Genomic DNA, 24,062 nt, shown 5'->3' with positions numbered 1-24,062 from the left:
ATATATCTTACTTTATAAAATAATTGATTAATCACATGCTTTGTAATTAAATAAAATCAAATAAACATTTTAATTGACTTTGGAGGATGACTAAATCAAATAATAAAATATTAATATTGTAAAAGTAAAAATGTTATTGAAAGTCATTTAAATACAGCTCTAGTATTTGACATATTACAGTACTTTTAACTTTTTAAATGTTTTTAATTTTTTCTTTTTTTTTTATGCTTACACACTCTTCAATAACAGTGAAACAGTCAGTGGCAACTTCAGTCTGGTCATCCAGCAGAGGGGATTACATCCTGCTCTGACTGCAGGATGATGGTGTGGGGTAGTAGCTTATGCAGTAGCTGCTGCTCCCGGAGAGACGTAAAGAGTATGTCCTTTCACAATAGTGACCAAAAGTCTCCATTATCGCCAGATAGAGTAGTTAGACTTGATAGCTGCTTTATTATTTAACAGAGGAATCTGAAACAGTACTAAATTTAGTGCCAAAGTTGCTGAGTTTTTAGCAGAAATGTACAGTGTGTATTAATGTGATTGATGTGCCAGAAAACTGTACACTGTACATATAAAAATAACATCTCTTTTGCTGTTTCCGTGATGTAAACAAAACAGGTTAAACTATTTAAATCAAAGAAGATAAACTTCCTTTTTCACATGCTTGTATTGGTTTAGGAAGGGTAAGGTCTGCTCAAGTTGTGGTTTTTTTTTTTGGATTAGTTCACTAAGTTCACTGCTGGCCACAAAATATTGTTGAAAAAGAAAAGTACAAGACAAATCTTTTAGGCAAGATTTCACAGTGTACAGTAGCTGAAAAACAAATTAAGGTAAATAGATTTTATTGACTGCATAGGACACCTGCAGGATTGTGCTCAGTATAAGAATTTTTTTGCATGGCCTTCCTGCAATGATTGCATAAAACAGATCATAGGGTGAGGGGATCAGTTCTGGCTGGCAATATGTTTAGTTTACTTTTCAATACTGATAAACACCGGGAGGACAGCCTGCATGCATGATTACGCCCATGCACTGTGTCAGTGTGTGGCTTCAGCTCAAATTGGAAAAACAAACACAACAAAGATTACGAATAGTCATAAATATGCCAAAAGTAGCAAACATATTCCTGTCTATTTACATCCTTTGGGGTGAAACGGAAACATAGAGCAGTAGTTCTGGGATTACACTGCTAGACCAGGTAATGGACACACACCAGTTCAAGTACCTGCGGATCTTAAATCACCAAACAGCTGCTTCATTCAGTTTTCTTATTATACAACCCCGTGACTAGAGTCCAGAGTTTTCTTTCTAGTCTCAGACCATGAGTATTACTGACCTCTTCAATATAACATCTGTTAGTTCTTTGTGAATCTGTAGGTTTAAACACTGTGCCTGTAGAGGCAGTAACACATACAACTCTGGATCATGTTGAACTGAGAAGGATGCGTCTTCTCTGATTTCTCTCCTCTCCTGTTCTGCCCCAAAACAAAGCGGAGGCATAAATCCTTTGTCTGCTTTTGTTCTGCCCTTGTATCTGGTTAAACACTGGAGGCAGAGGAGAGGTAATACATCACATAAGATCACACTCCAGCAGAGGTAGGAGTCTCAGTGTCAGCCACCGTTTCTCTCTCTTTCCTCTGTTTGTGGGGAGCCATTAACTGTGTGAACCTTATCTCTTAAGTCAAACTATTCAACCCTCGTCGCCGTTACTGGTCAAAACAAATTACACTGGGACTGCTGAGATGGAAAAACCTGTATCAGCAACTATAATGTAGTCATACGGTTTGTCTTGACATTTGATATGAACTGGGCGCCTTGCTCAAAGGCACAGCTACAACCTGGCAAAGCATATCTGATTCATTTAATGCATCACGAGTGTGTTCACACGCATGCGAGATACTGTACAACTCATTTGTGTGTCATGGTTAAACATGTGTGTGTATGTGTGTTATACTGTCTTCCATTGCCAGAGAGTGGTTGTCAAATATGACAGCATATGATGGTGTACCAAAGTGTGTGTGTGTTTGTGCGCGTGCATGTGTGTTTAGGGCATATTGTACAACCTAACAGTGCCATGAGGCTGAAATACACATTGGCTCCATGGGTGCTGCATAATTGCTAATGGCTACAGACAGGGCACAACATGCACACCCACACACGCACACAGGCACACACACACACACACACACACACACACTATGTTGCACAGGCTGATTCCTGTATGCTTCATTACCTTGCAGTGCCTGGGTGCTGCTCATTAGCTGCTGAGGCGGAACAGTGACAACTGGGTTACTGCTTTGCAAAAGCACACTTCTATACATCACATAAACATAAATACTCACGCAAATCTACAAGCAAACACACCAGTCATGACCAGCCATTAATCAGAAAAATGTGAAAATGAAAGAAGGGAGTTTCATCCGTATTTATGTGCTGTCGAACGTTACATCTTGCTCTTTTGTTGGACTTGGACATTTTTCCACTATTTCCTCATGGTTTATGTCAAAGCAGGCAGTATATGTCTTTTATCCACAACTTCCCTGTTTTTTGTTGAATTATGTATGTCTTTAGACTGTTTGTGTTTTCCACTGTGGTTTGTAACTCTTCAGGCTCAGAGGATGCATTCAGGCTGGATAGTCTCACAGTTTCACCAATATTGTGTACACAATTAGTTCTGCTTCCTTTCTTTTTTTTCCCCCCACAGTTATGTTTGCATATAATAAAATAGGTGTTTGTCATGTGATTTAAGGCAATAAAAGGTCTGATCAGGTAATGGCATCAGTAAAAGTTAAAGAGCACAGACTGCGCAGGAAACACGCAAATCACACACTGAAAAGGAAGATTTCACAGCAAAGTTAAACAGTCGTTTCATGTTCATAGAACACAGTTTTACTCTTAGTATGATGAAGTATTGTTGAAGCTTTTAGCCTCAGACTATAGTCAGTAAGATCCTGATACATTTCTGTTACGACCCAGGGGTTGTAGTCTAGGGGTAAGAGCCGCAACATAAAACAAATGTGCCAGACCAAAAAGTATATTGGGCAACTTTATTGTCCCACCGAAAAATAAAAAGAAATCAATACAGGCCCAATTGGAAGGGCAGTGCAACCAAAATATAGAACAGAGGTGGTTCTAAACACAAACAATCAAACACCTGTAAACTCAAGTCACTAAATAGTGAAAACAGCACAGATCAAAAGCTTCACAAAAACCAACAATATGGTAGACAAGGCTGTAAAACCAACAACCAAAAAACCCAGTCTCAAAGGGGGCAAGCTGCAACCACCACACAGCTGCCACTGAATGAAGAACTTGGCGCTCTTTTATCCTGGATCAGAGAGGTGTCGAATCCTCATTGGAGCAGAGGTCAGCCATGCAGAGATGTCGACGAGACCAGGTGACGTGGAGGAACCAATCCCAACCAAGGGGAGGCCAGATGATGGTTTCCAGGCTGAACGAAAAATGGGTTGATGGGCAATTGGGGGCAGCCGTAACAATTTCTCTGGGCTTGTACTGTAGCTGATAAAAGTCCCGTTAAGATGGCTGTGCTGTGAAAGGATGGTAGCAAAAGCCTGTGGTGACATTCCTTCTGCTTTTACTTGAGCTTCTGTCGGGACTTTGGTTATTATAATTGTGCCATGTACTTTACAGTGGCTGCATGGGATATTTTTGCAGACACATCTCTCAAACAGATTTGAGGGAAAATGTTCTTCCCACACACTTGATAAGCTGTCCCACACCCACACGTTGAACACACGGCTGATTTACTTGTGCAAATAAAATAAATATCAGTCTTTTCTTGGCACTGGAAGAACTTCTTCAGTTTGTTTGAGATTAACGTCATGCAGAGGCTTCCATGATGGTTCCTCCTTCCATGGTGGATTTGGATCACAAGCGGTTATCTTTACGATGTAGATCTTTGTTATTTTGTTTTAGTGGCATTGATGTTCACTAGTGCCCAGCCTCCTTCCCTGTGTTGTGTAGAGTATCAGGTTATGTACTTGGGTTGAAGCCCTCCATGCATTGTGGGGCTTTTATGTCCTACTTTACACTGCTCACTTTCCTATTAAGCATAAGAATTCATTTTAATAAAAAGACTGATAGAGACTAAGCACGGAAAGGAAGGAAGAAGAACTTAATGGGAAAAAAATAATCTTATGTCATTACGTAATGTTAATTTAATAGCAGCAAATTGTCAAAGAGGCGCAAGGAGAATATGGAAGCTACTGTATTATTAATCTTTTAATTTGCATGTGAGGCAAACAGTACAAAGATTCTCAGCCAACCGTGCAAAGCCTTTTGAAAGTGAGGAAGACGCTCGGGTTACCTGAGGTCAAAGCAATATATGAAGCTGGGTGGTCACAGACTGATGAGCTGTAAAATCAGGTGATCACTGTAGAGCAGAGGGCCATTTGTCCAGATTTACCAGCGGCTACAGGCTTCAGATTAACCCCCTCCCATGTTATTAGAGGGGAGGCCGAGTGTTGCTGAAACTGTTCGGATCTTTCTTAACATGAACACTAAGAGACTCCACATTTAAACCCAATAGATAGTTTTTTTTCTTGCACATAGTAAAATATGACACAAATAAATAAATGAGGCAAACGAGTGACACTGGCATTAGAATATATTTTCCTCTTCTCTTCAGTTTGTGCTAAACTTCATGACATGTCTGGCATACTGGCTGCTGTTACAGTTCTAAGTCATTGTACTAAACAATCACCTTCATTTGGTCCAATTAGGGATTTTCTGCTCTGCCTCACTCAATTTGATACTAAATCCCCTCCAGTAAATTGGTAAGTTACGCTACAGAAGCAGTGGAAAGAGGCATAATCAAAGCCTCTCTGGTGGAAGGCTTTTCATTGGAGCTTCTATGTATTATTCAATTCATGATATCCTTTCTTCTTTTCAAAAACTTCTACTTACATTTCCAATGTGAGCTATTTTCAATGTAACCTATGAGAGAGGATTTCCACCGATGAAGAGGCTGCAAACATTTAATATCCGGTAGTGTTCATTGAAACCCTGCATGACACACTTTGTGTAGGAAATCTGAAGCCTCTGGTACAAACAGAAAGGAGGAACTGAAGGTCAAAAGTTCAAATCCATGACCTCAATCTGATCTGTGCAGAGAGTGAATGCCACCGGGATTCCTTACCCTAAAATGCCATATGCATTATTTAAAACCTATTAAGCTAGAAAAAGACTGACCGAGAAGGCTCCTTTCTGTATCACACATATACATCCATAATCTCTGCAGTAGATCCAATGATAACACAAATTAAATGTGTTAGAAATCAAATTAAGTACCGCTTGCAATGTAAACATTTACTTTTCTGTCTATAAGTGAGCGACCGCAAGCAAACTTTTAAAATGGAAACACTGTTTTTAATACTGCCAATTAGTCATTCATTCAAAACCTTTTGATGTATAAGTTATCCAGACTCCGGCTCCAAAAAGTTGCTGCAGCAGCTCTGAAAATTATTTTCTAAAAGGAGAAGTTCTTTGAGCTAATAGTGTTAGCTTAGAAATATACTCCGAAATAGCAGTTATATCTACTATATCTACAGTTATAGCTACTTTTGCTCAGTTAGGTCAATGTAACTGGCCGCTTTGTGTTGGTTTAGAAGGAATGGTGAAGATTTATATTTTACTGGGTGAAGTACGTCTGACTCTGCGAGGGTATGTTGTTTTCTGTTTTGTAGCTTGTTATATTGGACCTTTTCCAGTTGATCTATTTAATGACGGACCAAAAACCTAACTGGAACTTGATTATGACAAGGGGTGAATTTGACAGTTCTGTTATTTACTTAGGCTGCACGGTGGCATGGTGGTTAGCACTGTGGCCTCACAGCAAGAAGGTTGCTGGTTCAATCCTTGGCTAGGACAAGGTTTAGACAGTGGCTTTTCTGTTTGGAGTTTGCATGTTCTCCCCGTGTATGCGTGGGTTCTCTCCAGGTACTTTGGCTTCCTCCTACCATCCAAAGACATGCATGTTAGGTTGATTGGCTAAAATTAGCTAAATTCCCCCTTGGAGTGGGCATGAGTGGTTTTCTTGTCTCTGTGTGGCCCTGTGATGGACTGGAGAGCTGTCCAGGGTGTACCCTGCCTTTCACCCAAAGACTGCTAGGATAGGCTCCTGCGACCCTGAATTGGATTAAGTGGTTAGGAGAATGAATGAATGTATTTACTTCTTTTAAACAATAAAATTTTATTATTTCTTTTTCGTCTTCTTTATCTTCTTCTTCTTCTTCTTCTTGTCCTTCTTGTTCTTCGCTGTATAGACTTCATGTGTTACTTTTAGCTCAAAGCCCAGAGCAGGAATCGGACTATGCTAATGGCGCCTAGGCCACATGTATTTGAACGTATACAGTAAATGAAAGTGTAAATCCAGCTAACATATATATTTTAAAAATTCCAGTTTTAGTCAGACTAACTAAATTTCTATTTTTCATGTAAACATAGTGAGCGACAAAGCTAGCATGTCTTTTTTAAGAAGACGGAAGATTAACCATCTTCTCCATTGTAGCTAAGTGCGTTAGCTACAACACAACTTGCAGCCAAATCCAGTGGGCTTCTTACTTTAATCTGAGAGATTTAAAGATCATCAGAGTTATTATGATACCTCCTGATGGTTTCTGAGTGTCTTCACCCAATTAATGGGGAAATCAATTGTGGCATTTAATGCAAAAGGGTAAGTAAATCTTGTGAGGAAATGCAGAAAATGTCAGGATCACCAGCAACAACAGGATTCATCCTCAGGGGATCGAGCCTGTCAAGGCAATTAATCAAGTAGTTGTGAAAATCTTTCAGCTCAAACTGAAATATTTAGCACAAGCTCTTAATATGACTTCATCTTGTCTACACTGTCTCCAGTAGCCACAATCTGCTAAAAATGATCATCTCAGCATAAAGATGCATAAGAGCGTAAAAAAAGACAGCTCCTCCACCAGAGTGTATGAGGTCACCTTAAGTATACCTCCCTCAGGTTGTTGCCATTAACATGTTATTTAAGCAGCCTAGTTCTAGATATATTTTCTATCAAACCAGTCGGACACATGGTTCATGTGAAACAGAGTGAACTCTAGAAATAAAAATCCTCAAAAGAAAATTCCAGCCCGATGCACTGGTTGAGTGAACCGCTGTGACGGGCTCACTATGTTGCTGTTATGTAAGGTTAAATGTGGAGCAGCTGCCTGAAGTGAACAGTTTGACCAGATTTCTTTCTCTTTGAGGCACACTTCTTGGATTTCAAGAACAAACTGGGAAATGAATTACAGTTTTGGCCTGCAAAGATCATGAAAACACAATAGTTAACTCAAATTATTACAACGCTGCATTCTGTTTTGCTTGCGACCTCGCTACAGCTTAGTACGTCTTGCCTTTTCTTTAAGCTTGAACTTTTTGTTTGATTCAGAGTCAACCCACGATGTAAAGAAAAGAGCCTCCTGGAAAGGTTGATCTAGAGAAAGTACAATTTTATGAACCTGCATATGAAGGTTTCAGTTTTCTGTTAAGAGACTGATGTGAATTGATCCCACTAGGAGCATCCACAAGAACCACGCAGAATCAATTCTAAGCTAGGTTTTAAACACACATGTGTGAATCTAACCCAATACAATCTTCTTGTTTGTTCCATTAAAATGACATGAACATTATCTGATTTTCTAAAACAGATAAAACAAAATTAAATGTGGGAAATAATCATAACTGCTGAGAATCAACTGGTATTACATGCGTGTTAATACCAGGATTACAGAAACTTTTCATTTCTAATGACTTGGTTGTGCATCCATAAGAGTTGTCTGAGCTTTCTTCTAATTGTTTGTCAGACTGAGGGAATTTTAGCTCATTTTTCCAAACAAGACAGCTTTAGTTTTGGGGTGTTGTGTGTTTGCTTCTAGTCAACATCTCACTTTAGATCTTATGGCTCTGTTGGGCTGACACTGACATCTCGACATTGACTTGGTCTTTTCAAATATTAAATTTGAAATAGTAAGCTTTATAGCGGAATTACCTACTTATTATCTTATAGTTTTATAGGAAAAGATGCAGAGTAAATCAGCAATATTAGAAGATGACAGTAGCAAATATCACAATTTCTGCTATGATGCTCATGATTTATTCTTCTTTCAACATTTTTTATTGGAACAATTTGTGTGTCTTTCACTAGTCCCACTACACAAGGGTTCCCCAACCTACTCCTGGAGGACCAGTGTCCTGCAGGTTTTCCAAGTGTTCCTGTTGGAACGCACCTGACTCAGAATCAGACAAGCTCTGCACCTGTCTGCTAAACACACATGGATTTGAATCAGGTGTGTTGCAGCGGGGACGCTTGGAAAACCTGCAGGACACCGGTCCTCGAGGACCAGGATTTGGGATCCTTGCACTGCACCTTCAACTTCCTGTTGAGATTCAGCAAATGAAATAACGTCCTGACATTTCCCCAATAACTAAGTGGTATGATTCAGAATGATCGCTCCATGAACGTTGGTTTGTCACTGTGGTCAGCCATCATGTTTCACGCACGAGCAAAGACCTTGTGCTTAATCAAAAGGTTTTTTTTCTGACTCACTTAAACCGAAATCATCTGTTGGGTTGTTATTTATGATGCTTCCAGACAGACTGGCAGACTTGTAAACATTAACATTAGCCAGTATAAAAAGCTGCTGTCACACATGCTGGAATGGTGAAACACACACGTCTGCATCATTCACTCGAGATTTCCAACTGCGATTTTCCAACCCGGCCCCCAGTACAACGTCCCGATCATTAACGGGTGAGACAATGTACAAATGTGTCAAATATTCTGGAGCATGTGAAGCTGGTGAATACGTGAGCGTGTGCTAATGGGGTTAGTCCATTCCGCTGACCCGTACGCTGCTTTCCACCTGCACCCTATTGTGGTCACAGAAATGTGCAGAACTCATATTGACACAGTAAGTGTCCTCAGAAAACCTCTGAAAAAGCCAGACTTAATTGGCCACAGTTTCTCCAAAACATGTACTCAAATAGTTTTACAATTGTTTCCAGCCTATGAGCAGAAACAGCTCACATTTTCTGAGGCTCTCAGGAATCTCATTTGTGGTTGCCATGATACACATTCAAACATATGTTTTATCCAGCAACTTCACACAACACGCACACAAGCAATATACACACACACATACATATTATATATATATATATATATATATATATATATATATATATATATATATATATATATATATATATATATTCCCAAACTAGAGAAGAAAGAGGGAACTAGAACCAAATTAGGTAAATGAGAAACACACACACACACACACATATATATATATATGTGTGTGTGTGTTTTTTTTTTCTCATTTACTTAATTTGGTTCTAGTTCTCTCTTTCTTCTCTATGCGTGTGTGTGTGTGTGTGTGTGTGTGTGTGTGTGTGTGTTTCTCATTTACTTAATTTGGTTCTTGTTCTCTCTTTCTTCTCTAGTTTGGGAATTTTATGGAAATATGTTCTGAAAATATGCAGAAATACAGAAAATTATGGAAGGTTTACAAACCCTCAAGCAACATTGTGACTAAAGCTATTTCATTAGGTTGGAATATGTAAATTTTCTGTCTCCAAGGAGTCTTCAAAAATTTTAAATAAATAAAACAGAAAAAGACTGCCGTGCTGCTGTCAGCAATACTTTTCCCCAAACCATTTAAGTCACTTGACCTTAATCTCACTTTAACGTAAGCTGCAGTATAATACTTCAGTAATGCATTTCTGTTGATGCAAGTGTTTACTATGACCAGTGTTCGATAATACTACTTGAAAAACAAAAATTATATTCCAGAATTACATTTCTAAAAAAGTAATAAGTGATGTAATTGTGTTACTCACTAAGTAAAGTAGTTTGTTAGAGTACTTCTAAGTTACCAAATACAGTGCAATTCATTGTGCACTTGAGTCACTTAAGTCAGCCAACATGTATATTTTATTTAAACTGCCTTTCTGTCTATGTGCTTTGTGGTGTATAACTTTAAAATATGCAGGATAGTAACAAGAGCAATGTTTTTTTTTTCACTGATTATGTGTGTAAATAAGCAGGAATTGAGAATGCGCTGAATTACATTAGGCCTACTTTTCATTCAACATTCACACATTGGTGGTGGCATTTGGCATTGATGCAATGAGCATGGCTGCTGAAACCCAGCCACGTCACCACCTGATGTGAGTCACATCTGCCCACCCAGCACAAGTCTGTTTAAAGGACATTTAAATGAAAAACTCCCTCCACTGTCCACACCAATGCCAGCTTGTGGAAGCTATCATGAAGCAGTCACTGTACCATCCCAGAGAGCAAAAATTTTGGGGCCATAATTAGTAAACCTTATAGAGATGTGTCATTCCAATGATATACCTCCAACAACTCTTCCAAACAACATGCACTTCTACACCAGCTCCCTACATCTGGTCACATGTGGTCCAAATACCGAACATTATGAAGACTGATGCAAAATACATCAGCATTTTGTTTGGTAGGTAGGTTGGAAGAATTGAGGGACAGTAAAACACAAAAATGAGTGGTTTGGTTCACTATAGAGCTGGTTGTCCTCCAGTGTAACCACTGATCTACAACTAACGTATAAAGACCTAACCATTACTTGTGTCAGCAAGAATGATGCCAGATGCTCTCTTTTACTCTAAACTGAAGACAGACAGGAAATAGTTAATATTACACACAAATTATAAGCAAACCTCCAGGTTTATCAATCATGTTGAATATGTATGAAATAGACCATAAAGGCAACAGTTAGAAATATAGCTACACTACTGATCTAACTAAAGTCTATTGATAGTAATGTATAGAAACTTTCTTATCAGAGCTAACCATACATTGCATTAGGAATAGCTATAGTGATTATTTGAGTTCATTATGGGATTCACTCCTTTGAAAAAAATCCTCCAACAGGACAAAAACATGATGTTAGCTTACTATGAGCTAGCTCGTACCATTAAGCTAGCTCATACCAATGAAAAAAGAACTGATGGCGAGAATCACTAAGGAAAGTATAGGATTCAAAGTATGTTTTTTTAAATTTGTGTTTAATACTCTAAAACAATGTGAAAAGCAGTTGTATTGAACCAGAGCATGGCTACTTTTGTCAGCTTCACTCTCCTCCAAAACCCCTCGCTAACCATCTATCTAATCAGCCAAAGCCCCGGGGGCAGATCCGTTGTTCAGGTTGCACACAAACACACAAAGGACATACAGCATACATAGCAAACACAGTTATATATCAGTACTATTAAAACTTTCACCATCCAGCCCCGCCCACCTCATTTATCTCTTTCTGTCTTCTTAAAGCAATTCTACCTGTCACTGGCTCCCATCCACCCCCGCTGATTTATGAAGCTGCTTAAAAATGTCCCCTTGAGTCTTTTACAGCAGAATTATATGTTCTATTCAAGCAGAACAGACACAGAAAAAAGCCCAATACTTCCTCAAAATTCTGTGCATCCATGTCCTCTGGATTGTTGAGAGTTTAACTTGGACTTGTGGCAAAAACTCAAAATAAATATTTACATTATTGTGTCTGGTGGCAACATCTCAGACTCTTGAGAATGCATCAGCATCAGGGGGGTGTTTGTCTGTCTGTGCCTGCAGCTTTTTTATGTTCTCATTGTTGCCTTCAAGAAGATCTGTGGTATGAGGTAGAAGAACATCAGTCAACCAACCGCACTTCCAAGTGGAAGGGCAGCAGTCAAGCAATCCCATACTGACGCAACATACAATTATCCATCAACAGTGCTAAGTCGGTACTGTCTCTGTTTCAGACCATTCTTTGTAAACCTGGCTACACATGAATATCCCAGTAGATCAGCTGTTTCCTACTGTCAGCAAGTTGTTTTCACCATGTGTACATGCCTAAGAGTATCGAGTTGCTGCCATGTGATTGGCTATTTAGATATTTATACTAATAGCCATTTAAACTCCTAACTAAGTGACAGATTAGGGTAGTTTTTATCCACAAGTGAGCATAAAAGTACATGTGAAATTTTGCCAATAACACAAAACATTAGAGACAGAGAATGTGCATGTGGTGTCACCACAGCTTTCTCTGCCATTAGGAGCACAGGGCGACCCATTTTCAGATTTCTGACTGGTAAACTGGTAAAAACGTGTTATATTATAAAAACATGTCTACAACACTCTGAAAAGAAACTTGCTCACCACTCACTCGCACAACAGAGTGGTGAAAAGTCATTACGAAGCAGAGACACTGATTATTGATAGCTAAGCTTTGTTATTATTTGATGTTTCATGTGTTTTCTAAGTTCTGGTTTCCTGTTTTATTTTGTAATTTTCCTTGTTTAGTTCCCTCGTGTCTCGTTTCCTGCTTTGATTTCCCGTTCATTAGATTCACCTGGACTCATTCTGTTAAGTCATTCCACCTGTGTCTGTGTATATATACTACTTGGTTTCTGTTCTTCAGTGCTGGTTCATTTTGCAAGCTTATCTGTAGTTACCTGTTTTGTCTCTGTCATGTTTTTTGTATAGTTTAGTTTTAGTTTAAGGAATAAAACCTGGTCCCGCAACCCATCGGCTTCCATTCTGTCCTGCATTTGGGTCTACACCTCCACGCACAGTGACAAGGCTCTTACAATCTGCTGAACGATGGAATAAAGTCAGGTTGCACAGCAACCAATTTCAGGTGTTGTATTTTTTTTGCTTTTGGTATTTAGTGGAAGTTCCTACACCTGGCATGAATCTTAAAAACTACACATCCTTATATGTTCATGCAGACATTCTACAAATTAAACCCTGCAAATCTAAAAACTGTGAGCTGCAACTACACTATCTAACTGATCATTTTTTATCAAATAAACATTTATTAATATTTTTTGGTTCTGAAAACAAATCATCTGTTTATATACATTGATTAATTTCTGATAGATAAACGTATTCTTGGCATTATGTGAGGAAACATGTCAATTGGACTCATTAATTCATGTTGTTTTGGCATGATGAAAAACATTTTTTTTAATAAAATATTCCAAAAATTATAAGATGAAGCAATTGTCAGAAATTCTGAATAAGGTGGAAATTAAAAAGATGAGTGTCACTGCCAAACTGACATAAACAGGCCACGGATACACCCAAGATGGCGAATATCCCTGCGATTCTGTGTATAGAAAGCGTTGGTGTACATTATCTGTTTTAGTTATTTCCCTAAAGAGCTGTTGGAATCCAAAATTAGACCTGACAAATGAAAAAATATTGCAATTGCAGTGTTTGCTATGTGTATTTATGCCGTTATGTGCCAGTTTAACACCAGTCACACCAACAGCAGTCTGAATTAATCACATTTTTTACAGCAGATTTTATTAATCCCTGGTCAGTCTGTGTTCAATAATTCTGGAGATTTCAGAGGATGCTTCGCTATTACCTTTTGTGTGTTATTGCATGCTGGGCAGGTTATATATTTCTTGCAGAATGCGACTCCGAGAGGCTTCAGGCCTCAATTTCCTCCAACTTCAATTTGTTTTAATAAGGGCTGATGAACAGCCAAATCGTTGTAGGTGACTTTTATAGCCTTTTGCCGCTTTACGCTTCTAAATAATGCTTTTTGTATGGTCTTGAACCAGAGTCCAAACCTTTACTGATAAAAGCAGACCTGGTCAGCAGAGATATTCCACATATTGTGTATATATATATATATATATATATATATATATATATATATATATATCAATGAAAAAAAATCATAATAAACCTCTCCAGTCTCAAAGTCTTAAATAAAGGTTTAAGTACCTTTTAAATCAGTGGGCTATACAAACATGCTTTCATTTTACTTTTTTTATTTTACTATACCAACATTTAAATATACATCCACTGCATGGAAATAAACTAGTAATGCAGTTAAATACCAGGAGATAACTACAATTTATCGGCATAAACCGTATTTTCTGCCAAAGAGAGCCCACTCAGTTTCATTCACCGACACCATGGCAACAATCGTTGCATTGATGGCAATCCTTTGTTACAGATTAGGTTATTTAAATGGTTGGTTTGTTCTTAAGGAAATTCAAGCTTTATCAGGGAAATCTTGAACCAACTTGTTTGTTGGGAAACTTATCTGCAGTAATGCCGACTCTGAACATGGACTGTACGTAAATCATGCATGAAGCCACGCTAACGTCATTTACTAGCTTATAAACTGCTTTTTAAAAAACCTCTAGGTCAGCATTCAGTCATTGCCATCTTCTTCAGGTAAAAGTGACTAAACTGACCAAGAAGGTGACACTAGTGAGAGGTATGTGAAGACCTGTACAATAGTACTTTGAGGAAAATATCTTGAAATAAAGGAGATGAAAGAATTGAGCTAACACCACTTTTATGATTTGTGGAAAAATGAATTGACTGATAATATAGTGAGTATATGTGACATTTATTTAATCAGGCATGTACTGAAAGCAGAGATATTTTGAAGGCTCTGCTGATAACTGTTTCATATTTCTTGGTCTTGATGTGTTGGCTTCCCATCGAGGAGATGGATGCATCTAAACATTTCCTAAGGATCTATTACTTCAAGCCATTAAAAAACAAGGAAATATTACAAATTTGTTTATCTTGGTGTGATAATATTTATAAAAATAAAAAAAAGAAACCCCAGCAGATTGTACCAAATCTTTAGTCTAAATCAGTTTAGTGTCCCATTAATGCAGCAGATTTACAACAGCGCTGAAGTTAAGCTGCTGTTTCCACCTGCGATCTAATCCACAAAAAAACAGGTTTACTGTAAAACAACATGAGAAACAGAACTTGATATTTTACTTATTGGCAATCCAGATTCAAGTCCACCACATTTCTGAGGCTGTGCTGTTTGTTGTGTGTGTGTTCAGTCAGGGTGTGTTTTCCGAGCACCACGACACGGATGAGGATAAGACCACGTGCTTCCAGCCTCCAGTTCACAAAGCTTGTTAATTCCAAAGGTAAACAAACTTATTTCTTTTTTTTTTCTTATAAAACTAAATCAGGTAAAGCCTGTGAGCTTAAACAGTCCTTGATACAGCTGGATTTATGAAAGTATGAATGATCCACCTGAACAAAATGAATTAAAGCATCTTTTCTTTCTTTCTTTATTCTAATGTTACCCAAACAGGCCCATGATCCAGTCTGAACCTCATACTTTAGCCGGCATACATTGTACCATTTACTTTGCCAACAATAATAACATAATGTCTGACTTTCCGGATGTTTTCCTGTAAATTATGCCACAGTGTTTCCTTTTTGTCACCTCGCTTCTCTGTACTAAGTTGCTTCTGAGTGAAATATGTGGAATGAATACAAACTGAATCCTGAGCTGTCACTTGAAAGATGATCACCTCAGAGGAAGAGGATTAACGCAACTCTCTGAGGCAAGCCCTTCATTTGGACGGAGGAAGAGTGATCTGCTCTCTTCCCTCTTATCCATCCTGTACTCCCTGAACCAAAGAAGTAGCACAGGAAATTAAAGAAGAGAAAAGGACAAATGATTATAATGGGAATTTAATAGATTTTATTTAAATGGCATGTTCTGTTTATTAAAGTGTGCCATCAATCTTAGTCAGCCAGGATAAAAAATTATCAATGACCAGCTGGCGGGGTCAGAAAAAGCATCTTTACTGAACTTTAAAAGCTGCCGTTTGAGGTAAAAACAGATGTAAAGAGAAATGAGGCAACGTGGTTGCGGTGATGACTCACAACTGTATGAATCCAGAACATTTGAGTAAGATTACCTGAATGCTTAGTTAGAGCATCACAAAGAACGTGTAAGTGTGTATATGTGTGTATTTCACTTTATGTGCGACGCTGCACGTCCGTGTCCGTCTTCACATTAGCAGTAAATGTGTTTAAGTCTATTACAAGCACACCGGTTGGGGGTAGGAAGCATGTTGTTGCTGCTCCACACACGTCATCCTGAGGTCAGCCATCAGGCTTCACATTGCAGTTCAGCTACGGGCAAAACATTCCAGTGGTTGTCGTCAGGGAAGTCGAAGAAAGTGCAGCCATCACTGAACAGCGACGCTCGCCAACATAACACAAGATGAAGCCCATTCATACAGCGATGTATAAGTTAGTGATTGGCATGAGGAAGACGATGTGAGCGAATACGACGGCTCGGTGGAAGTAAACAGCGACAATCAGAGCATTTAATGCCTTTCAATCCTCGACTGGAGCTGAATAAAACTATTCAAATCAGCTTAAACCGCCTCTCTTATTCTTTAACCTTTAACAGAAGAGTGTGTGCCAAAAGCGTGGTCACAATATAAACAGCAGGAGCGCTCCAGAACCAGAAAAGACTTGATTATTTTCCCCAGATCCTTCTGAGGGAGTCCCAACTGTCTGGACCTGGATGATCCACTTTCCCAGTCTTGGCTGCTGGATTCTGGATATTCCTTTTAAACAAACATTTCTCCCTCAGTTAGTAGAAAAAACTGAGTTTTGTGTATGTTTGAACAAATATCATAAGCACGAACATCAGCTTCTTTAGCTAGGCAGGTTTTTGTGAATTATTTTACATGAACACAGTTTTTATGGCTCAAACTAATAATTGATGAAAAGTTAAAACACATAAATGATACGAAACTAAAACTGTCAAAAACAATTGCAGTTCTTCACAAAATCAAAGGTTCATTAGACAGTAAAGCTTTGTATAATGTTTTTAATGCATCGTTCATTCCGTATGTGTCGTATTGCATTGAAGTACGGGGAAGTACATATAAAACAGTTACACAGCCTTTATTCATTTAGCAGAAAAGAGCCATTAGGATCATTACTGGAAGCATTTACTGAGATTCATCAAATCCATTATTTGTGTAATATAAACTGTTGAAATTTCAGGAAATAGTAGACTATAACATTTTACTTGTATTGTTTTAAAGCAAATAAAAATCTGTTGCCAGAAAATATTCAGAAAATATTTATAAAGAAAGAAAGTCATTATTAATTTAAAAATGTGGGTATTTTCAGGACACCGTATTTTAGGATTTCTTTTAAAAAAATGGATTAATTTTGACCAAGAAGTGAAAGAATTAACATCAAAATTCTTGTTTAAAAGGAGAAATAAAGATTTTTTTAAACAGATATTATGAATTCTGTGAAATTTACTAAATGTCCAATGTTGTGAGAAAATGCTTAAAAATGTGTGGTAAACTGGGGATGACAAGAAACTGATGTGTTTAGTCTGTGGGATGTCATGAACCTGATTAAGTTCTGAAGATTTATTTTCATTTTATAGACATTTTTGGTTTGTTTGATTATATATTGTACTGATGGTTGGGTGAAAAGGGGGGAGATAATATAAGAATTGACTTCAGCTACTCCTTATTTTATTCAAATTTAACTTGAAGATAAGTTCAGATTTTAACATATGTTTTAATTTATTGAATAAAATGAATAAATAAATAAAAAACTGATGTGGATCGTCTGGTTTATATATGGACTCTATGTTGAGATTAAATGAATCTGTTCTATAAAAATTAAGTTAAGTTGAATTAAAAGGCTGCAGACGCAGATGAGGAAGATGATAAACGTTTGCTGTCTTCGTTTCTTTCTGAACTCTTCACATATTCACCTCTCCGCTCCCTCTTGTCGACAGGCTGCTCTTCACTCCGACTTCCACTGTCACTGTTTGAATAAACAAAACCACGTCTGATCTCTGACCGTCCAGACAACACGTCACATGAATAGGTTCCGACGGACCGTAAAGTGGAGGTTATCTGGTTTCTGGCGAAGCTCTGAACACGATGAGAAGGTAAAAACAAAGAAACATCAAGCCTGTGCTTCACTTATTGTCAGGAATTCTCCCAGCTTGACTGATTAGTTCTTTGTGTTTTATCATCTCCTCTGTTCCTGTCGTAGTCCTGTTTGTCTGTGTGTGTGTGTGTGTGTGTGTGTGTGTGTGTGTGTGTGTGTGTTCCTTTATGTACACCTGTGTTTGTGGGAATGGCCGCACCCTGATGGTTTAAAGGACGTTGCTGTGTTTAATTCTTGCTGGCTGGAATCAGTTTGTAGCTTTTCAACCTCTGCCGGATCCCGACCGCGTCACATTTTCTCTTTTACACACATCTCAGTGCAGCTTACGCACACACGCCGGAAGCATGGCTGACCAGAAGCCATCTTTAAAAGGAAGCGATGGATCCTCCCCGGATTATTTCTCCTCATCAAACTAAACTCAGTGCTCAAAACAGCAACAAAACAGCAACACTTAGTGAGTTAGGAAGGTGTTGCTAAAGACAATATGTGTGTGAGTGTGATCAGCGTGTGTTGTAAGTTGTGTGTATGTGTGATCTGACTGGTAAAAATGTTTCTAGTCGGTTCATAAAGTTTTTAATGTAAATCACTTTGTGTCACATTGTTGATTAACTGATCGCACAATGAGGCATGAAAATCATGGACAGTTATATGTGTGTGTGTGTGTGTGTGTGTGTGTGTGTGTGTGTGTGTGTGTGTGTGTGTGTGTGTGTGTGTGTTACATTAACTTTATCTGACATGATTTGGAAAGAACACACCTATTCATGAAGGGCTCCACAGCTCCCAGTATTCAGCAGCCGCTGGACACTTCCTTCCCCCCGTTTTGCCTTCAGAGCAGCTTTTTTCTTGGATTCAACAAAGTTTTAGAAACTTCCATCAGATTTTTATCCCCATGTTGACATGAAGCATCACAGTCGCTGCACACTCCTGATGAGAACCTCCAGTTCCACCACAACCCAAAGCTGCTCTGCTGGACTGAGATCTGGTGGCCGTTGGAGTGTTTGCAGAAGGCGACGTGTTCATCCAGACAACTGCTGCTTCCTGGATATTTTCTATTTCTCAGAATATTATCTGTACATGCCTCAGATGGCTTTGTATAAGAATCTGTGTCGATTTCATTTCTAATGATTCTGATTGTGACATCAGGCCACCAACAGCAGCGTGGTTTGGTGTAACAGCCGCTCAAACACACATTAACTTTCCCACTCACTCATGGAGGGTCAGCTCCTTCTTCTTCTCTGCTGGTCTGCAGAAGATTTCTATTAAAATGGAGGTATGCAATCCCTCCGTAGTGGAACCAATGGATAAAAGATATGCTGATATATCACCAAAGGCTTCAGGAATATGTTTAACACGACCTGGGACCTGCTGATAAGCTACGTGACGAATTTACTGGACTGGAATAGAGATTTCCTGACTTCATTCAGGTATTTCTTTTTTTACTTTCATACAAGTGTTTCTGTGTTTAGACTGCGTTCTGAGACTGGTTTATAATAAAACTTCAAATTTAAATGTAAAAAAAAAAAAGAAAGAAAATAGATATAAAATAATATGATATAATATAATATAATATAATATAATATGATTAATATAATATAATATATTATAATATAATATAATATGATATATTATAATATGATATAATATCATATAATATGATATAATATAATATAATATAATATAATATCATATAATATCATATAATATAATATAATATAATATAATATAATATAATATAATATAATATGATATATTATAATATGATATATTATAATATAATATAATATAATATGATATATTATAATATAATATATATAATATAATATAATATATATAGTATGATATATAATAATATAATATAATATAATATAATATAATATAAAGATTTAATCTTTTTAAATAGATGAATGAAATTAAATTAATAATTGTTTAAATTTTAAAAAGGGAAAAATACAATAATTTCTCTTTTCTCACACATTGTCCACTGAGTGCCTCCTTCCTCATCGTCTCAGTGCTGCTGATGTTGCTGAGGATCTCAGACTGTCCTCTTACAGCCAGGCCCCACATCTCCACTAGAATTAGAGATTTCATTAAAAGCACACAAAAGACTAACAGTCCCTCCAGTGGAACACCCATGGAGGAGCCCACACCCACATGTCCGGCTGATTTATAGACAGTAATTCCACAGAAAACTGCAGGATCAGGTGAACTGCGACCTAAATGTCAGATCATTTTTAAATCTGAGCGTATGCAGGTGGTTTTCATCTCGCCTGAGTTTTCCGGTGCACTCGGAGAAATAAGAGTCTCAGCTTTGTGTCACATCTGTGTTGTTTTGTTATCTGTAAATAAGCCGCTTCTTCTTGACTGTAGGGTTAGTGATGTGGGTGTATTTCTTCAGTCTTACTGAAATGTTTGCCAGGGTTTCTTTCTGGTTTTTAATTGCTCTCTTAGGTAATTATACAAACAAATGATGCTGTGCAGGAATATACACACGTCTTCATCCACTTGTTCTAAACATTGATGCCACATTCAGAACTACACCGCTGTGTGTATTAAAAAAAAAAAAAAAAAAAAAGACCATTTGATTCTTAATGAATAGTTTTAAAGTCCTTTTTCTGAAAAGAAGAAGTCTAAATGTTGTTTCCTTTAAACATTTTATGCCTTTCAGTGCTGCTTTCCTCCAGTTTAAACAAAGGTTATTGTGCTTACTTGGAAAGCAGAGTGCTGGATACCTAATGTAATCCTTCAATGTATTTTGTAGGAGAATAAAACCAAGTGTTGGACATACTGAATATTAAACTGGGTTTTATGAGTTACTTTAAACACATTAAATACAGATTTATTAGATATAAGCCACTAACTGCAATAAACTTCTCATTCTGCTGAAAACTTATCTGCATAAAAACAAATGTCCCTGTCTTTGTCCCTCAGTGTCCACAATAGTGATTCAATTTGCTTTCATGAAGCTCCCAGTCCAACAGTTTTACGCTCATTTCCATCCACTCAGTCAGATGTTGCCATTTCTCCAGCGGTGTTTTCCCACAAAGGAAACATTTCATCCATTACTGCGCAGGTTAACAGCAGCCGGGGAGTGAGAGAGACTCACCTATGATGAAGCAGAGGAGTGTGTGTTTCTGCAGAGCCGAGCCGGTGTGTGTTCCCATCCTGTCGCTCCCAAAACGATCCGGAGACTGAAGTTTTGAGGAGGGAGAGAGGAGATCCAAGAGTAGCTCAGAGAGGAAGCGTTAGCATCAGAAAGTGGCTGCTTGTTGATAAATCCATGGGATGTGGTTAACCATCCGCGACACGAGCCGCCTCACCTCGCGCAAAGTGCTCGGGGGAGAGCCGAGACTCGCTCCGCGTCCCCGCTGTGCGTCAACTCCCCCGAGGCTTCCTGTCACCGATCCTGTGTCATCCCGCCGTCAAACATGCCGAGTTGGGAAGTTGGAGCTCTTTTCTTTTTGTTTGTTTGTTTGTTTGTTGTTTGTTTCCTTCCAGCGAATCGTCCCGTCCAGATGGTTAAAAGGGAGGAAGGGACGCGCCAGCCTGGGACCAGCGGAGCGTGGAGAGGGAGGACTATGGGGGGGAGGGCTATGGGGGACAGGCTGGACGGGGCGAGGGGGGGGGATTAACTGCTGCTACTTTTCCACTTCTTTGTAGATAGACTACATGAGGAGGCACGAGGCAAATTACTGGATAGATAGATAGATAGATAGATAGATAGATAGATAGATAGATAGATAGATAGATAGATAGATAGATAGATAGATAGATAGATAGAACTAATTTACCACAAAGGGTCTAAATGTGTTCTTTGAGTTTCATATTTCCATCTGTCTGAACCTTAATCTATCTTTAACTGAATCTATCAGTGTGTATGGAAGTGTGTATGAAGTGTGTATGAAGTGATGAAGGTGCAGTGCAGCCAGTTTACAGTATTTTTCTGCAGGATTAAATTGTCTCTGAATATGTTCAAACATCGCCATCTAGTGTTCACATGTAAAAATGCTTTTTCCACTGAGAAACTAAATGAAAACGTTTTAATCTGAAAGCTTGAACTGCAACAAAATGACTTGAAAAGGTAGTTGTACTAAATACCTGGACTATACAGCAACATGTTAATTGGACTACATAGCTTAAAGCTGTGTCTTATTTCCATCCATGATTTCATGTATATTTATATGGTGAATTGATGTTTTTTAAATAGATGATGAAAAAACAACCAAAACAAACTACACCACTCTTTTATGGCGATAAATTAGATCTTGAATGCACCACTGGAAACACTTCAAACTTCCTTTCATTTTTCATGATAATTGCTAGGTTTTTTTTTTGTTGTTTTTTTTTTAGTTTAGTTTAGTTGTTTTTGCACATAAACAGAGAAACAAATGCACACTTTCTTTGATCTGAGTTATTCATCAACGCATCACTGGATTCTCTTCAAACCTCTTCAGCACACTGCTATTATGAGGCTCAGTGGAAATTCATACGGTGTCGTTTATTGCAAGGCTGGGTTTAAACAGAGCTTTGTGTTTTTCATAAAATGTCAGATAAAGGCAGAAAATATGTGCAGTGGTGAGCCCAATTCAACATTTAAAGACCAGAGACGATTTGAAGGTCTTTGCCTTTTTATTCTTTCTCACAATCTGAACCCTTTCAGACAAGCTCTTTTGAACTTTCTTCAAGTAAAGGAAAAATTCTCCAAGTTCTCTCTTGACGGACTTCCCCAAGCCGCCCTGTGGAAGTTTTCTGCCTTTTATGCCACTTCTGCTGGGATGATCCAACGCTACTTTAACAATGTTGAGCTCACATCTTTGGCGAGGACTTGTCAACATTTGTTATGCTCATAGCTCACTCTTTTCACCATATTTCCCTTCCTAAAGACTGGCTTCTTGAGCCCTTCCACTGACACCATTTCCAACGAGGCTTCAGTGAACAGTTTTGTTTCTCAGGTCTTTAATGGGTTTTCTGTTCTGTTTTCCATCAGGACAACACATCCAAATGCTTTTTTATGTGATATAGATGTTGGTTTTAACTCCACAGAACTAGTTTGTCCTCTACCTGTCCAGTTTCTCAGCTTTTTAAAGTCAAACCGCACACGGCAGAGCTATATGCACGACAGCTATTGCTCACTATACATACCTAAACCTAAAAGCTGAAATATGGATTCTTAAAAGCAAAACATAAATAAATGAGGTTTGCATCAAGACTTTAGGAAAGTGCATAAACTGCCTGTGTCTCTGCCCTGTTCTTTTGTGATGCTTTATTTTCCACTGCTAATTTCTTAAAGGTCCTTTATACTACTTGTTATTCCTGTTTCTTTATTTATTCGCAAAACAACTAATTTAATGTACTGAAAGATTAATCAGAGAAAAACACAATTTATTGTGCATAAGACAAATGATTTTGTTTTCCATGATAAGCACAATATTCTCATTTGAAGCTGGATTTGAGCATTTCTCTCCTAACGAAGGGGAAACTGTGGCTTTTTGAAGTGTATATCAGCTGCATCTCTTTGACTGCAGCTTGCTTTGAGCTCAGTTCAAATACATTTTCATGTGAATCAAAAGCATGTAGATGACTCATCTGCAAGGCGTCAATGTTATTCTCACCTTTGTGTAGCTTCATGTGATGACATGGTGTGTTTTTTTTTAAAGCTTAGAAACAAAAAGCAGATTGAATTGGTTGAAAACTCGGCATGTCAAATCATCTCCCTCTGACAGAGAGATGGGATATTTCTCCACGCCAGGCCTCGCAAAAGTTCAGTCAGGAAGGGCCTGTGAAGACAAAGCCGAACACTGAGTCAACAACACTCGACGCAGAAAGACTTTACAAAGGAAGCTAAATGGATCTGGCACATCTGAAAGAAATCTACTCACACAATGTTTACAGTAAAGCAGGTTCCTGAAGTGACAAACAGCTCGCGGGAATGTAAGAGCTGGGTGGGCGGATAGAAGCAGATCATCGAGTTGATGCAGTTCACTCATATTCCCCGTGACACCATGATGCCTCTGGCGGTCTGATCAGCTCTCTTACCACCATCAAACACTCCTGTTTTTAAATTTAGTCTCATGGTCAAGTGTTGTGGAGGGGTAGATGGCTGAAGGACCTCCTATCATGCAAAGCTCCTTTTCCACATAAAATATGGAGTATAATTCTGTTCTATTCCACAGTCATTTGGCAGATGCTTTTATCCAAAGCGACCTGGATGTGAGAGATCAACACAAGCAGGACATTAAACAGTAGAGGACATCCCAGATATGTGCCAGTCAGACTGCTGTGAGTCCAGTGG

General features: G+C 38.3%; 1 protein-coding gene across 1 annotated transcript in view; it reads right to left on the bottom strand.

The window, feature by feature from the left end:
- The window catches only part of ramp1 (receptor activity modifying protein 1), a gene marked incomplete at both ends in the record, with an annotated part of 96,557 nt that extends 75,623 nt beyond the window's left edge, over window positions 1-20,934 (bottom strand). The window contains one exon of the mRNA XM_079254550.1: window positions 20,877-20,934. Coding sequence (XP_079110676.1) covers window positions 20,877-20,934 — 58 coding nt within the window. The remainder of the gene's footprint in view (window positions 1-20,876) is intronic.
- Window positions 20,935-24,062: the final 3,128 nt, after the last annotated feature.

Source organism: Telmatherina bonti (assembly GCF_933228915.1).
Source record: "Telmatherina bonti genome assembly, chromosome: 15".
Lineage (NCBI taxonomy): Eukaryota > Metazoa > Chordata > Actinopteri > Atheriniformes > Telmatherinidae > Telmatherina > Telmatherina bonti.
Note: the sequence above shows the minus strand (reverse complement) of the source record. Positions and strands in the feature narration are given on the sequence as shown.